Source organism: Centruroides sculpturatus, unplaced genomic scaffold (assembly GCF_000671375.1).
Source record: "Centruroides sculpturatus isolate CEXI.00-Female unplaced genomic scaffold, Cexi_2.0 scaffold944, whole genome shotgun sequence".
Classification (NCBI taxonomy): domain Eukaryota; kingdom Metazoa; phylum Arthropoda; class Arachnida; order Scorpiones; family Buthidae; genus Centruroides; species Centruroides sculpturatus.
Genome location: NW_019385062.1, coordinates 53,981 through 70,692, shown reverse-complemented (window position 1 = coordinate 70,692; position 16,712 = coordinate 53,981). Strand labels below are relative to the sequence as shown.

The 16,712-nt window shown below is 29.0% G+C and overlaps 1 protein-coding gene across 1 annotated transcript; it reads right to left on the bottom strand.

Annotated features, from left to right (window-relative positions):
* Positions 1-94: 94 nt before the first annotated feature.
* LOC111634119 (transmembrane protein 50A-like) lies at positions 95-16,673 on the bottom strand. The gene is made up of 6 exons (XM_023378810.1): positions 16,486-16,673; positions 13,752-13,864; positions 11,778-11,845; positions 8,153-8,245; positions 7,952-8,012; positions 95-467 (listed from the first exon to the last, which is right to left on the bottom strand). Exons 1-6 carry the CDS (start codon positions 16,582-16,584, stop codon positions 422-424), a joined length of 480 nt encoding a protein of 159 aa, XP_023234578.1. The 5' UTR covers positions 16,585-16,673; the 3' UTR covers positions 95-421.
* Between the last annotated feature and the right edge of the window lie 39 nt (positions 16,674-16,712).

Sequence of the window (16,712 nt, the reverse complement as noted above, 5' to 3'; positions counted from 1 at the left end):
AACAGAATATACAAAACATATACTGTATTAAAATCAACAGTTATGCACATAAACAAATTATACTTAAATACAAAGCTTGTACATTTAATTACAAACAATATATCACAAGGATTAAATAAATTTTATCATAAATACTTTGCAATTATCTTTTTTATAATGTTATTATGTAAAATTTTTGTTAAAACAAGTAATTCCAGATCTAAAGCTGGATGTTTTCTGGAAAAACTTTTTGCGAATTACTTGTTTCTATACACTTAAAACAACCAACATAAATTATATTTAACACCGATTACTGAACATGACGTTTTAATTATAAAACATAATATTAAAATACAATTAGTAAGCATTTTTTTGTTGTTTTTAAGGATGGTTTGAAAATGCTCACTTTAGGTACATGATGGAATGGGGAACCATTGGCAATTCATCCCCAAAGATCTTCTGTTCTTCCAAACTTAAATACCAAAGTCCTGAAGAATAAATTTTGTCATTGTATTCAAAAGTTATTTGCAAAATTATACATTGTATATTTGATTAATAGAAATTGTAATGTTGATTTGAGTTTTCTAAAACACTAGAGATCACTATTAGAAAGGAAATCTGGTAAAGAATTTGAATCATCAGATGTAGACTGAATAGAAAATCAAATTTTTTAATTCATTGTTTGATATTCAATGTACAGTGTTTTTTACTGGGTAATTTTGTTTTGCTGCCATTTTTGTTTGTAGCATTGCAATCTGCTGCTGTTTAATTATTGAATTAACAATTTGGCATTAAATATTCCAACTATGTGCAATGATGATTAAAAGTTTTATCAAAATGATCATCCATTGTGATTTTTTTGGTGTAAATCATATGCCTTCAAAGTTCACAATTTAGTGTGTGATTAAAAATTTTGAAATTGTGGTAGATTTGCCAAACACTGGGAGACCTTCTACAGCATGTATGTTACAAAACATTGATGCCATAAGACAGTGTTGGTGACAGTCCAAGATTGTCAGACATTGAACACAAGAAATTGGCATTTTACTGACATATGAATGGAAAATTTTAAAGAAAAACTTGAATTTCATTACAAAATTCAAATGGCATAATAACTGTAACAAAATGACTAGGAAAGCTGTCCTGAATGGAATGTAAAGGTGTTACAATTGAGTATTGATAATCCTGAGTTTGTTAGCAATTCAATCACGAGTGACAAAGCTCATTTTGAGCTGAGAGGATGTTAACAAACCCAATAGCCATAATCTTGGAATATTTTAATCTCCAATAAAGCCACAAATGACATTATGCTTGTACAATAGATTGAGTGTTTGATTTGGCATCATTGAACCCTTTTTTCTTTTCTTTTTTGAAAGTGATCATGGATATGCTATTAATGTTACTGGTGAATGATATTGTGCAATGCTGCAAAACTTTTATGCTTGAAATTAATTAACAAGGTCTATGGTATGTGTGTTGAAACCACATATACCATAGACATAATTGTGCCACATCATTTACAGCTCGTGCTACAATACAAATTCTGCACCATGCATTTCCTAGCCACCTGAATGTCAAAATTTGGTGATATGAATTTGCCCCAATTTATCTGATTTGATCACTCATGATTTTTCAAGGTCTTTCTTTCTGTTATATATAACAGCCAGAAAAATAAATTTTGATAGTGTTTTCTGTATGTATGGATGTTTGCATTTGTGCACATGGCACAATTTTGTTCACCCACTTTAAAGCTTAATAACTGCTATGCCTTTTGTTGAAAGTTTCTGAAATTTCACAAGGTTTGTATATTAGGGGAATTGATACTATTAAATTTTAGTGATTAAAGGTCAATGGAGTCAATTGTCATATATTAAGTGGGTTAGATGCAATGAAGATTTTATTTGTTATTAGCATTTGCAACTTTTTTTTTCTTTTTAAAAAAAACGTAAGGGGTAGAAATGAGTTGTCATTTTATTTTAAAAACTTCTTATGACATATGCACCACACAATTTAAAATTTTAGCTGGTAAAGTTATGCAACTTGTTCTGCATTATTTCCTTTACAAGTTCTTAATGGAAAAGGTTTATGGTAACAGCCAAAAACAATTCAATGGCTTAAAGACAACATTTGTCAAGAAATTAACCAGGAAGTATGCTAAAATGTAATAATAAATTTAATTGAAGGAGTCTGTATTTGTGCAGCATCTGGAGATGAAAATAAGTATGGACAATTTGGGCAATATTAATGATGTATATAAAACAAATTGATTTTGATTAACTTTGAAATGAAACAATTTTAATCAATTTGCTGTATATACATTATATATACAGTAAAACAGGTTTAAAATGAGCCTAAACAGAAAAATTTCTGAAGAACAAGCAATAAATGCACAATTTGTGAAAACAATGAGAATAAGGTAACACACAGTTTCCTTGTAGTAAGTAGTTGGTTACAAACTAGTACTGACTAGGAAAGAATGTGGTTTGAGGATGAAGAGGGCAAAACCAAACCTGGTTTATCCAGAAGACTTTAAAAAACATGTTTATGCACAAAAATTCAGGTGCTAAGGCTAACACATTAAAGAGATAATTTGTGAAGAAAATGTCAACAAGCATTAACTTTTTGGACCAAAATTACTTTACAATCGTTCATTTACTTTCTCAGAGTCTAGATACAATATGCATTTCTCAAACATGCCTGGATCATTGAAAATACCCTTAGCATTTTGCTTTGAATATGGTCTCCAAGAAATGTGAAGGAAATGGTCTTGAAAATGAGTTCTTAAGGATCTCATCCAAGAAGTACAGTAGAGCATCAATTATCCGACCCCCGATTAACCGTCACATCGGTTAACCGACCGTTCTAGTTGGCAAATTTCAAATGTCCGATAGTGATGTGGCACTACAATATTTGGCTATATCTTGGCTACTTTAATATTATTTTTGTTAAATATTTGCGTGTTTTAGCTGGCAATACTGGCTTGACCATCGAAGGGAAGCCAATATTTAAACGAGACTTAATTTTCTATTTATGAGTGGTTGTTTGTTTCGTGAGCAATAAAATAATTTTAAAATAATTTTTAACGATACAATAGCGACGATTATTATTTAAAAAAAAAAATTTGTTAGGCTAAACATCGATGAAATTTCAACGTGAAGTTGGTTAATAGTGATATACTAATAAACTAATTACATGGGATATATCAATATCCTAATATACTATACTAATAATGTATTTTTTCCTTATTTTCGGTTATCCGATTTTTCAGTTATCCGACCAACCTGAGTCCCCAATTGAGTCGGATAATCGATGCTCTACTGTATTCAAATACTTAGCCCAAATCCATGGTAACATTCGAAACTTTTTAGAATCAAATAGTTCTCAATTCTTGCATTCAAATTATCCCATCTTTAGTTGGAATCCTAATGGATTAAGCTTAGTAATAAAAATTTGTTAACATACAGCAATTTTACTATAAAAAATTTATGTAACATAATTGTGTGATATTTATCTGTTGTAGTTAAAGATAAAATAGAAATACTAAAACCTATTCAAAACAAAAAATAATTTGATACATGCAATTCCAGTTTACACAGATTGTAAATTTAGAACAAATCAAAAAAGTTAGTGTTCTGATCTATTTATTCTATTAAAATAAAATAATCATCATAACAAAATGTGAGATCTGAATAGACCCTGGGACTAACCACGCTCGAGTGTGACTCGAGCAAGTTTTATAGCATTATGTAAAAAACGGTCGTTAAGGCTACTTTTGAAAAAATTTTTTTTGAATTTTTGGAATGTTTTCTAAGTCCCCAATTTTTTCAGAATTTTTTGCCTGTGCGAAAAAATTTTATCGCAATTTTAATTCTTAAGGCTTAATTTTATCGCGATTTAAGGCTTAATTGCCTTTTAATGTTTTTTTAATGGGAGTTTTTTATCAAAATTAATTAATCGTTCTAAAGTTGTAATGCACCGATTTTCCTTCGGTAAAGTTATTTAAAGCTGCTTTCTGATGTCAAAAACGACCTCTGATAGTTTTTTAATTTTTTTAATTAATAGATTATATATATGTTTAATTAATTAGGGGGGGTCGGAAATCACAATAAAAATTATAATTTTTTAAAAATATTTAAAAATATACGCGAATTTCGAATTCACCCTAGACGTCTATGAGAATGCCCCCGGGAAATCTGACTCCAGCTGTGTTCAAGGTCATCCAGATGTGTAAACAATAACTCATTGGTGTTAAATTTCACAGAAAGGCGAGACAAAGGAAACTAAATGGTGAAGCTTTTTAACCAAAATTAACGCATTTCTTTCGTTTTTTTTCAGTTTTAAGTATTTTTTATGCTTAATTAAAAATTTTTTTAAAAAAGTGGAAAGGGGTTAATAATCTAATTATAAAGTAAAATTTTGAAAGAAAATATTCTTCCATTTTTGATGTGAAAATACCGTTTTCCTAACGTGGGAAACGGATAAAAAGCCACTTCCTTTAATTAACGGAAGTTGAAACATCCTTCTGTTTTCCACTTATCTATCCAAAATCTCAACACCCTGGGAATTGTTGACCCCTCTTCCTCTCTTCACGTGAGGAAATCCAAAACACTAATTCGATGAAAAGTGGGAGATATAGTCAGAATTTTGCATGATTCGGAGAGTACGCCACGAGATTCCATAGAAGGAAGACGTATTCCATATAGGTTCCCTAAGACCAACGTCCTTAGTTAGGAGTACGCATGAAGATCTCATAGAAGAGAGATGTAGTCCATACTTATACAGAAAGCCAACACTTTAGCAATATTCCACATGAATGTAATAATGAGTTAAATTAGTTTGAAATAGAAGAAAATATATAATTGTGTGCCTTTCAAGACCTCTCCACGACGAGAAGTAGAAGACCTGGAAGAAGTGAAGTCTAAAGAAACTAAAGGTCATGATAAAGAGAAATCATCTAGAGGTAGTATGATTAACATTGAATTTGTGAGCTCTCTCTCTCAATCGCTTAATCTCTCAATCGTTTACATTTAATTATTGAATTATTCCATTTTTTGTGTAATTTTGTTTACTTTTGGGTTTATTAAATTCTTTTTATTTATTGTTTAAGAAATGTCTCTCAAGTGTCTGAATCAATTCCTTGTTATCCTCATCGCATGCGTGTTAATCCGCATATCTAAATCTGATTAACTGGTGTTGGGAATCCTGATGTGACGAAATAGAGGATTACGCAATTCATCTATTTCAGCCTTGAATTACCTATTAGAAAAAGTCCTCCACCCTCAATTTTCCTAGAAAAGGAAAGCCATTCGTTTTGACGACCAGAGGGCTATTCTCACGGAATAGTTTGCCAAGTAAGTGATACTACGAGTAATAACTATTCCGTACCCCCGGCTAGCCCCTCACACAAAATAATTAAAAGGTTTAAAATACACTGCTAGTTATTAATCCTTCTTGATGATGCAGATTTTATGATATTGAAGCCAAATGTTTAGAAATCATAGTGTATATTACAAGAATGAAATGTTTAAAAATAAAAGTTGATTAAATTTCTAGAGTACAAATTATTCAGTATATAGTGTAGTTATCATGGGCAGCAATAAGCACTGCTACTTGCTTTGGCAATGAGAGGATAAGACATCAAATGCACTGAAGAATAGAGAATGTCACTCCTTGTAGTTTTGACATGTTGCCAAAATTCTCATATAATAGCAACCAGTAGTGTCAGGTATGCTAGCTGGGACATGACATGACTATGTGGGATAAGTATACTGAATGCACAGGCCAAAGAGAAAGAACAACATGATGGCTATCTAGGAATTGTTGGATGTTGCACGCCATATTGGTAAATGGCATCAGAGAGACCCCAAATGGTGACTTTCAATGTTTTGTTCATATAACTAACACTGACTGGTCAAATTATTAGTAATACATACAAGGCACAAGTGGGAATGAATTCCAATAGCATCCCATACAATAACATCAGATGCTGGACCAGTATAGTATTGTATTATGTATGCCTCATTAAGTGTGTTGTCATAGTGGTCGGATGTGGCTTCACCTATCATGGTTCCACATACTAAAGTGGGATTCATCTGAAGAAATGATGCAATTCCATTCACACAAATTACATGCAACATTCCTGACACCATTTCAGACATACACACCTGTGTTTTAGAGTCAATAGTAGCCAAAGCAATGGATGTCCAGAAAGGATGCACCAATGTTCTAACAAACTTGCAAATTTCAGGCATATCTGTTATGTCCTTTTTGGTGTGTCATTTTTTTTAATGGCCAGTAGCATATTTCAAAATCAGTATTAACACAGCATATAGAATTTTGAATATTAAAAGAAGTTTCTACAGTACAGATAAATGATATACCTATTTGACAGTAATTTCTAAAGTTTAAAAATCTAGCAGTTATCTTTATATTACCTAAAACCTTTGCTATGGGTCACCTGCATGTATAAGCCACAAAAGTTAAAGTTGTAAAGAAATGTTGACTTTTTCATGGATAAGATGCTCTTATTTATAAGGCCATGTTCTACAGCCAATGTTTCAAAGTATGACTCCAGAATAAAAACTAGTAAGTAATGCTATCCTGATGATATTATCTACATATGTAAATCTCACTGTACAACATACAACAGTTAATTGAATGCCATTTTATTGACCATTTTTGTCAATTTTCATGAATGTGTTAATATTTTATTTCTCTATGACATATTGGTAATAATTTTATCAGATGAGATAAATTAAGTACAGGTAACCCCCGTATAACACGGCACTTCTATAGCACGGATTCGCTCTAACACGGTTCGAGAATTGGTACCATCCCCCGTATAACACGGTACTTTTATAGCACGGATTCACTCTGACACGGTTCGAGAATTGCGTAAAACCCTCGTACAACAGGAAATGTAATAAATTTTTACATACTTAAGTAATAATAGTTCACGAAAATTATTATTTTCGTGAACTATTAGTACTTAAGTGTGTAAATTTTCTCTTCTCGCCTTCTGTCGATACACGTGGTCCTTCTCGAAACTTATTTCAGTGTTGCCAGATCGCGACGCTTCTGCTTCTGATGTTGCCGAATGTTTTTCCCGTATTCCATACTTGCTTTATTCTTCATAAGGGCTTAACACCATATAAGGAAATTTATAAAGATCTTTTAACTAGAAGCAAGCAATCTAAAATTACATACATTTTGCAAAAGGTAAAGCATAGATCTGAAGATAATGCAGAAAAATGCTCAGAGGATAAGGATAACTTGCCAAAAAGAAAACGCTCTCGGTTAATTAATAGTGTTTTTAGTGATGACGAAGAAAACATTGTTTAATTTATATTAATATGTATCACTTAAAAAATTTTAATGAAGATATTTATCTTAATTATGAAAATATAATAGCATGTTTATTAATTTTTGGAACCTAACACTCCTTTTCGTATTAGTTCTTTGATTCGTATAACACGGATTCGCATAACACAGCAATTTTTTGGAACGTAACTACCGTGTTATACGGGGGTTATCTGTATATATATTATCAGTTAGACTTTTAAAACAAAAATTTGGCATTTTCAGTTATTTTGACAAACATTTGGCTAAAATAATCCCTTTCAACTTCATTAAGACTGGCCATTTGGCTACTTTAGAGGTGCTTTTGTCAACTGCTAATTGAAAATATCTAAAAATTTTCTATCCTTCATGAGTGTAGTCAGTTTGATTCAATTAGGTGTTTGATTCATTAGTCACCCTTGTGCATAGGCTACATATGATGAATTTTGTGAATATAATCTTATATAGGTCACAACCTATATAAGATTAAGCCCCTAAAACCTTGGATGAAAATCTTATATAGACCACAGTCTATATAAGATTTTCATCCAAGGTTTCAGGGTACTTGATGACTATATTTGTACAAAATTTAAAGTATTATCTTTATTTTCAATATAAATAAGCTTACACTTACCCAAAAAATATAAGGGCATTCTGTAAGAAAACTGCAACACCGGGCCATTGATTTGGTACATCTATGAATAAAAACAAAACATATTTCTTAGAAGTATGTTTGAAAGTTTAATATTTATTCAATATTCTGTCCAGTTGAAATTTTAGTTATGTTCATAAATAATAATAAATTCAAATTTCAGCAAATATACATTATACTTACCAGCAAATACATAAGATCCAAAGAGGATCCAACAAGAAGCAATCAATGAACAAAATCCAAAAACAAATCCAATTAATAACCAAACTCGAGCTCCTGTAAAATTTGTAATACAATATCTGAATTAATGCATTGTAAAAAACAAATAACTCTATACAGTTATACAATGGTTTGACATTTAATTTTAGAAGACAGATGAAAAAAAGGCTTATATTACAATCAACAAAATTATATTTTGACAAGTAATCAGTTGCCGATTGTGTTTTCACCTCCTCACATGTTAAACCTTCCATTATTACAATAACTATATCCTGTTATAGTTGAATTAAAATGAAATATACATGTAAATAAAATATTAAGTAACATTTTAAATAAAACTATGCATTTGTGATGATAAATGCATTATATTTTAATTTTACATTATTATTATTACAGTAGACCCCCCCTATAATGCAGGTTCAAATAATGCGGATTCGTATATCGTGACGAAAAAATTGTGACTGTATTCATATAAGGACACTAAAAGAAACTCGTAAAATGCAGTAAAACGTCATCGCAATAGTGGACGAGCAGCCGAACTACTTTCCGCCATTCAGTGCCATGCTACGGAGATTTTAGGCGGGCAAGTTGAGTTTACTATCATCTGTACAGTATTATATTTAAATTATATATAAATTATGTTTATATATATAAATAAAGGTTTGTATATATAAATTATATATATTTGTAAGTCTAATGCAGTACTGTAATTTTATAATTTTTACGTTATCTAAAATTTTCGCTACAGAGATTTTAGATGGGTAAGTTGAGTTTACTATTGTCTGTACAGTATATAGGCCTAAATTATGTACTGTAATCTAATACAGTACTGTAATTTTATACATTTCTTGTGAAAAAAAACATTTATTATTCAACGGCCATAAAAATTATTTCTATTAATGATGTCTCCAAAGTTCAACAAATTTTTCACAGAAAAATAACTTATCAGAAAACGCGCCCACCATTTGGTGTGCTGCTCCGCAACGAAAACAAGCTTAAGTAATGGCGTTGTCGAATGGTGCACACTCGGTAAGTAATCCTACAATTTTTCGTTTATAGCATAGTTTATATGGATTATTCCCAAAAATTTATACATAATTTGGAAATGTTGAGTCAAATTAGTCTAGAATCGATTAATTTTATGAAGAAAACCTTTCAAACAGTCGTAGTCCGTAAACTGCACACGTGATGGGCTGTGATTGGCTCACGTATTTAAGGATTCCTACAATGCGAAATTCTTATAAAGCGGAACGTATTTACTGCGTTATAGGGGGTCGACTATATTTTAACCACTCAGCANTGTCATATTTATGAATAATTGATGTTAACACAGAAGTGGCAGCTATTTTGCAATAACCACTCAGCAGTGAAGAATGGCTATATCCATCCAGGGTGATTGTATGGCAGTGGTGAAGAATGAATATATCCGTTAAATTCTTTTGGAGGTATCGCCGAAAACTAGCCAAAAACTACCACGAAAAAAAAAAATTCACCTAAAAATGAAATATGTAACAATAAAAAAAGACTTTTTTTACTAGACATTACTGTTTCAGAAAAAATTTTGTAAACAGTTATGAGAAAAAACATGCAAAAAATTCTTTAAAAATTTCCCATGTTTATTCTCCACTACTGGGGGTAGAACCATACCTGACTAGTCCACTGTTGAAAGGTTAATATAACTATCAAATAATATAACATTATTGATTTTACATACTATTTACTTGTCCTTCTTTTACTTAATATAATTTTATACCTAACATCTTATTTTTTGTTATATGTATATATATATTAATTTAAATTTTTCTCGATTGTTTTATTGTACATTGCAGGTAGTTACTGTCAGGAGGGGTGGAAATTATCAGTCATAAGACTTATCCAACTGTTTGTAAAAAAATAAAGCATTCCAACAATTAATGATAACTGAGCAATTCATTTTTACAAAATATAAATGTGACTGCCATATATGAAATAGTTTTTGTAATACAGACTATGATTCTAACCAGTTAAGAGTGGTTTCCATAGCTACTAATGCCTCTTACTTTAGGGAATGAGAGAATTTTATCATATTCCAGTTATGTGATGCTATGTCAGTTAGTTGCAATGCAGTGGTGTAAAAAGGATTATTATTCAATACATATCTGAAAATAATTTGGGCTAAAATGCAAGTGTTAAAGGTGCAAATCCAAACTATTAATAACTTGATTGAATTGTAACTTGCACAAAAAGTATAAATCAGTTCATACTTCATGAGAATGGAAAAGAGAGGAGAAAATAGCATTAAATAGGTTTAGGGCACAACACTTCACACATTACTAGTGACAAACTTCTATCAACTTTTCTCCCTGACCAAAAGAGAACAATAGTTCTACCTTTCTATCTATTGGTAGTCCACAAACAATCCTTTGCATCTTAACTCTTAAACATGAGATTGATAAAACTGAAATGATTATAACCAGAGTAGAATCACTTATATGGTCAACTTGCATTAATATGAATCACTAGGGGGGGGACAGTAGTTAATTTGCTTCATTGAAAATTCATATTAATGATTTTCAGGGTCAAGTTCAAGGTTGTAAGTTACAAAATTAAGGATTAATAATTAATAGGCAATTGAAATATCTAAATTATAATATTTTGAATTAATTTACAAAAATAATGATCTAAATGATTTGAAATCAAACAAAAATGAGGAGGAGACAGTATCTGTCATTAAGTGTGGAGTATATCAGAGTGGTTAAACAAAACAAAACTAAAAGAAATCCACGATTTTTTCTGTTGAAGATTGTTTGAAAAAGTAGAAAATATTTCTTTGTTCTAAGAGTAAAAAACCAAATTTGGTGCAAAATAACCAAACTTAGCATCACTGTACACATCCCTGATATGCAAACTAGCATGTGTTTGCATGGGTCTGTATTAATTTAAATGGATGGACATCCTTAAACTTCTATTTCCTGAGTACAGTAGAATGGTCCACTAAAACCAGATGTTTGAATATCTATACAATTGGAGGTCGAACCTGTATTTGCTTACTTGGAGAAGAAAATCTATTCTACTCAAAATTAAACATTACAGTACACTTTGTTTTTTTACACTTTTCTACATAAATAATAAAACTATTATTGGAAATAGGGTTATTTCTTGGGATTGTGAAGGTAATTTACAGTTTGGTTTAACAAATTCTGGTAAAATTTTTGTTCGCTTTATCATACGAAAATTAACATTGTGACAATGGCATTCTGCTGGGGCAACAGCAAAATTCACTTAATGCAAGAATTTGCTTTATTGGTGTTTGTTTTAAGGCAAGTTGACTGTAATGCAGGCTGACACCTGGGACCTGACATAATGTGGGTCTGAAGTTAAAAGTGTTGTCATTCAACAGTTGCCATTTTTCTATCTTTGATAATATGACTGTTTAGTTTATATGTAGTTAGAGCTCTCTTTTTTTCAAGTTGTTATGCTTTTTATAAATTACTCTTAAAACTTAAAATTTGATATATTAATAAATAACAGCATATATTTCTGTTTATAATAATAAAAAATTATACAATGTTTTCATGTGTTAGTTTATCATTATAAAAATAAAATTTACCTCTTTGCCCCAAGCATCCTGTTGTATAAGCATCACCTCGAACCTGGCCATTGGATACAGCATTTATCCTAAAAAATATTCAGTTATGTTTTATCATTTTATGTAACAGAAAAATTGAAATTGTACAAACTATAAAATAAAACAAATTTCATTAATTTTTAATCAGCTATGCAAATATGAAAAATAATTGAATGAAAAATTTAAATTATGCAATTAAAATTAATAAATACTGTAATTATTAAAGTAAAAATTTCATCAAAAATCTTTGTTACTGTCGATATTAATAAACTTTTAAGATATGTTATTTCTCTAGACAATTTTCATTAATATTAACTAATTATAATATGATTATATTATATTAATTTGATAAACTTATTGATTGATATTATTATTGAAATATTTTATAGTTCTTCATAAAAAAAATACATAAAATTAATAAATAATAACAATCTAATCAAATATTCATAATTTTTAAAAAATTCTTTCATTATGAGTACACTAAGAGGACTTTTATAACAGTCCCATCATGAATTTGATCTGACCAAAGACACGTGACCTAGATCACAAAAATATGAGGTTTGACTAATGTGAAAATTTCAATATTCCAACTTAGACTTGAATCTGGGTCTGATAAACGATAAACAATGAGTCACAAGATAATAGTTTCGACAATTATCCAATAGCTTATCTAAAATCAACCTTAATCACCAGATTCAATATCAAAGAAGAAAAGTAAATAAATGATTATAATGACATATAAAAATACTTGTAGAATTTCACATAATTATAAAAACTTTAGTTCCTATGTGAATTTATTATTATTATTATTTTTCAAGAAAGAATAGATATAAACTTTAAATTATGTAAATAATAATAAACTTACTTTCGCTGAATATTTTTCTGCATTCATTTAGTATAATGTGATTAATGCTGATATGCTATTACTACAGTAAAACCCTGTTATTATGATAATGGTTTATGCAAAGTAGATTTGTGGATCTGTGGATTGATAGGCATTTCAATGTTAATAAGTTTGGTTAATATGCAATATGAAGTCATAGTTCCACAAATTCAAAAAGAAAAAAAGAATTATATTATGTTGTTTAATATAAAGCATACTGCTTCCAGCTTCCCTGAAATTACAGAAGCCAAAGTAGCAATGCACAACTTGCATATGACCAGGGGCACATTTTTTTTACTTTAATATTGGCCACAACAGTTATGACATCATTGGTGATAAAGGTATACACTACACCAACAATGTTCACGTCAACTTGAAAAATTTTTCTCTCTCTTACTGTCAACACTTTTTATACTATGACAACGCTGAACAATTAGTTAAGACAGTCAATGTGTGCATTGGAAACTGGAAATGAATGAGATTGGGAGATTTTTTGATTAAAAATATTTAGTTTGGTAACATAATTCTTTTTTTATTTCTTTAACAACAGAAATAATGAAAAAATGAGGTAATTACTTTACAGTTTTAAAATTAAAAGAGTTTCTATTGAAATTCAAGCAAATAATTTTTTTTCAATTTGTAAAGTTTTGTGTATTCAGATACCAGATTCGATTAGATGACTAGATTAGTCTGTTATATCCAATAGTTTTAACTGTCATTCTATCAACTCCAATCGACGTTGAAAAACAAGCATTGATTCTTTCTTCAAGCCACTGTATTTCAATAAAGTGTATGCTCAGAGCAACTGACAAAACTTATTTATTTTTAAACATATACAAACAAGATAAAACAGTGAAATAACTGGGAGAAAATGTTTGCCATTTGATATTGATTTTTCTGTGAAGTTTGCTTAATATAAACCTCATTAATACAAAATGCCAATTTTTAAGTTCCTTCAACTTTGTATTAATGGGGTTTGACTGCATACTATTTTTTTTTATTTATTTACATAGAAAAGAATAATGAATATGTGATATGTCAAAGTTCTTTTCTTTTATTAAAATATAACTTACATGAATAATGCAATTGTTCCCGTGACTCCACAGACATGATATGCATGATCAAAATCTTTTGTATCAGGATAACATGCAGCTGTGTCTAAAATTATCCACCAACCACTGAAAAACTATATAAAAAAATTAAAATTATTTTCTTATCTGTAAATATTATCTATAGAATTAATAATATAAGAGAGAAAGGCTGTAATAAATAAATTAAAATAAAAATAAATTTTCAAATATATTTGTTAAGAAAAGAAATGACAGAATTTAAAATTTTTTTTGTTTATTAATTATTACAAGAAATATATAAAACTTTCAAATTCAGGATGTGTCAGTAGTATTAGGATAATGTTTGAAGTGGATATTAAAATCATTTGTTTTTATTACACATAATATTATATTAAATATTAAAAAGTTTTATTGTGAAAGTAAAGATTTGTTTACACAAATTAGATATCAACTAGTCAGTCTTTGGATGGTTTTCTACGTAGACAACCTGTGCAGTAACGATGTTGATGCATGCTTGGAACTATGAAGCACTTCATTGTCCTACCACTTCAGACACACCCTGTATATCTTTATAGTAATCAAAATATAGAATCAGCTTTAAATTATAGTTATCGATAACATTCTTTTATGCTTAAAATGTTTTTTAGAATATTAAAAATTCAATAATTTAACAAAAATTTAAATAAAAAAATCTTATTAAATTTTTATTGTATATTTAATTTTTAAAATTAATTGAAACTTATAATTGAATTCTAACAAATAAAATTAAATAGACAAATTTACTAAAATTACTTAAAAGAAATAATCATTTTAACAATCAGCATTTTTTTTGCAAATATATGAATAAAAATGTTTACAAACAAATGTACTTTCTTACAAAATTTTGAAATAATAAATTAAACAAAGTTCTGATGTAGTAAAATATAAAATTCTTTTCAGGAAATTTTATAATTATATCACCATTTCTTTGTTGTATAATCATATATTGTATTTAAAAACTGATAAAATTTTTAGAAACTGATAAAATTTTATTTTTTAATTTTAAAAAGTAAAAATTAATTTGAAGGTTTATTATAACATTAACAAAATTTTATTATTTTGTCAAAAACATAATTACTTCATGTTTTATTTGAATTTTGAAAACATTTATTCAAAATAAATTTTACTTAGAGAAATTTATGATAAATTACAGTCCAAAGTCTGAAACTTCAACTAACATAATTCAGAAGCTACAAAGTAATTCAAATGCTATTGGATGAATGCTTCATCTTCGGATATTTACGTTAAAGCAGAATCCCATGTATAGGCATTGTATCAATAAAAGAAACTTATTTTTAATTATTTCAATTTTGATCATTGATGTTTACTGACCAAAGTTTACCATTTCTTCTTTTGAACTATATCTATTTTAGGACTTCAATTTTTTTTGTAGTAACTTACTACTGTTAAGAATGTCATCAGTATTAAATTTGAAAGCCATATACAGTTGTCTACAATTATTGTATAGGATTTGTTTTTCATTTGAAGTTTTCAATCCTTATTTCTTTGATATATACATCATCATATTTCAAGAAATCTACATAGAGTCATTCTGATTTAGTTTGTATTTTAAGATTAAATTTTATTTTTTAATTAAAATGTAGTTTATTTCTTTATAAATTTAAATGCTTAATTAATAAAAACTTTTGATTTCTTTGTTTTATTATATTATTTATTATATCAACCATTAAAATGGTTGATATAATAAATAATGAAAAAAAAATGTAATTATATCTGTATAACTGTTTAATCCCAACACTGAAACAAAAAACCTTTGAAAGATAAATACATTTTCCTACAAATTTTTTCTTGTTGTAATTAACTCAATTTCTCATTATATAGTATATTCAAACTTCTCACCAATCAGCTTTAAAAAAAATAATTTTGTGTACAACAAAAAAAACTGTGTGTTTCATATTTAGTTTTACTAATAAAACTGCTAAATATGAAACACGATAAAGTATGTCGTTCAATTCACGTATTTTGTAAAATAACCATATCAATGCTTTGAGCTATAAATCCATTTTAATACTTACCTAGATCTTTAAACAAATATTAAAGTTAGTTAATCATTTAGTAAAGCATCAGTATGGATAATTTTATAAAACACAATGCACGAATCTGTACATTACATAAACTAAATATAGGAAATGTTATAATTATAACATACTGACGTAGTTTGCAAACCAGAATGTTACGACAATTTATTTAATCGGTTATATATATTGTGTTCGTAATTACGAAATCAAATTCCTTTGGCCGAATTAATCAATGCACCATTAAAGCCAACTACACAAGTACCGATATACCAGTAAGTTCATAGCCGGCTTAACGACAGACAAAGTTTAAAGAACATTAACATTTCCGACACAGTTAACGGGCCATCTTCGGCATCCCAAAAGTGGGATGCCGGCTACAATTCGGGGCTTGAATCTTACCAATGGGAATCTATCCCATCTTCCTTCTTAACCTTCTTTCATCTTAATTCAGCTGAGTAACCATAGTGTCTAGTTCATCCTTGCTGATTTATTAGATAATACTCCACTCCATATTAAATCAGTTTAGTGCACATTGTGTATGACGTATCAATTTATTTTTATTTCTTTACGTATGACGTTTTAATGACGTATTATACCGTTATAAACAAAAGTTCCTTTCATAAGGCATAGACGTTTATAAATTCAAATTTAATACTCACCATCGCTCCCGCAATTATGGATGCGATTGCATTTCTCTTTTCGCTGAAATCTAACCATTCCGGTCTATTTATATTAATATTATCGAAACAACCGGCCATTTATGATAATTTAATGTCAACAAAATAACTTTTCAAGACAATTCCTCAGACATTAAAAAAGTTCATACGGCAACGTTGCCAACTCGATACGGAAATACAAAAAAAAACTAAAAATTGAAAACGTTTAT

What these genes read in the sequence shown, in the direction of transcription:
- LOC111634119 (XM_023378810.1), bottom strand. Translation starts at nt 16,584, where the DNA reads ATGGCCGGTTGTTTCGATAATATTAATATAAATAGACCGGAATGGTTA. An exon ending in CCATAATTGCGGGAGCGATG is followed by an intron (nt 13,865 to 16,485) that starts GTGAGTATTAAA and finishes TTTTTTATATAG; the next exon opens with TTTTTCAGTGGTTGGTGGAT. An exon ending in AATGCCCTTATATTTTTTGG is followed by an intron (nt 468 to 7,951) that starts GTAAGTGTAAGC and finishes TTTATTCTTCAG; the next exon opens with GACTTTGGTATTTAAGTTTG.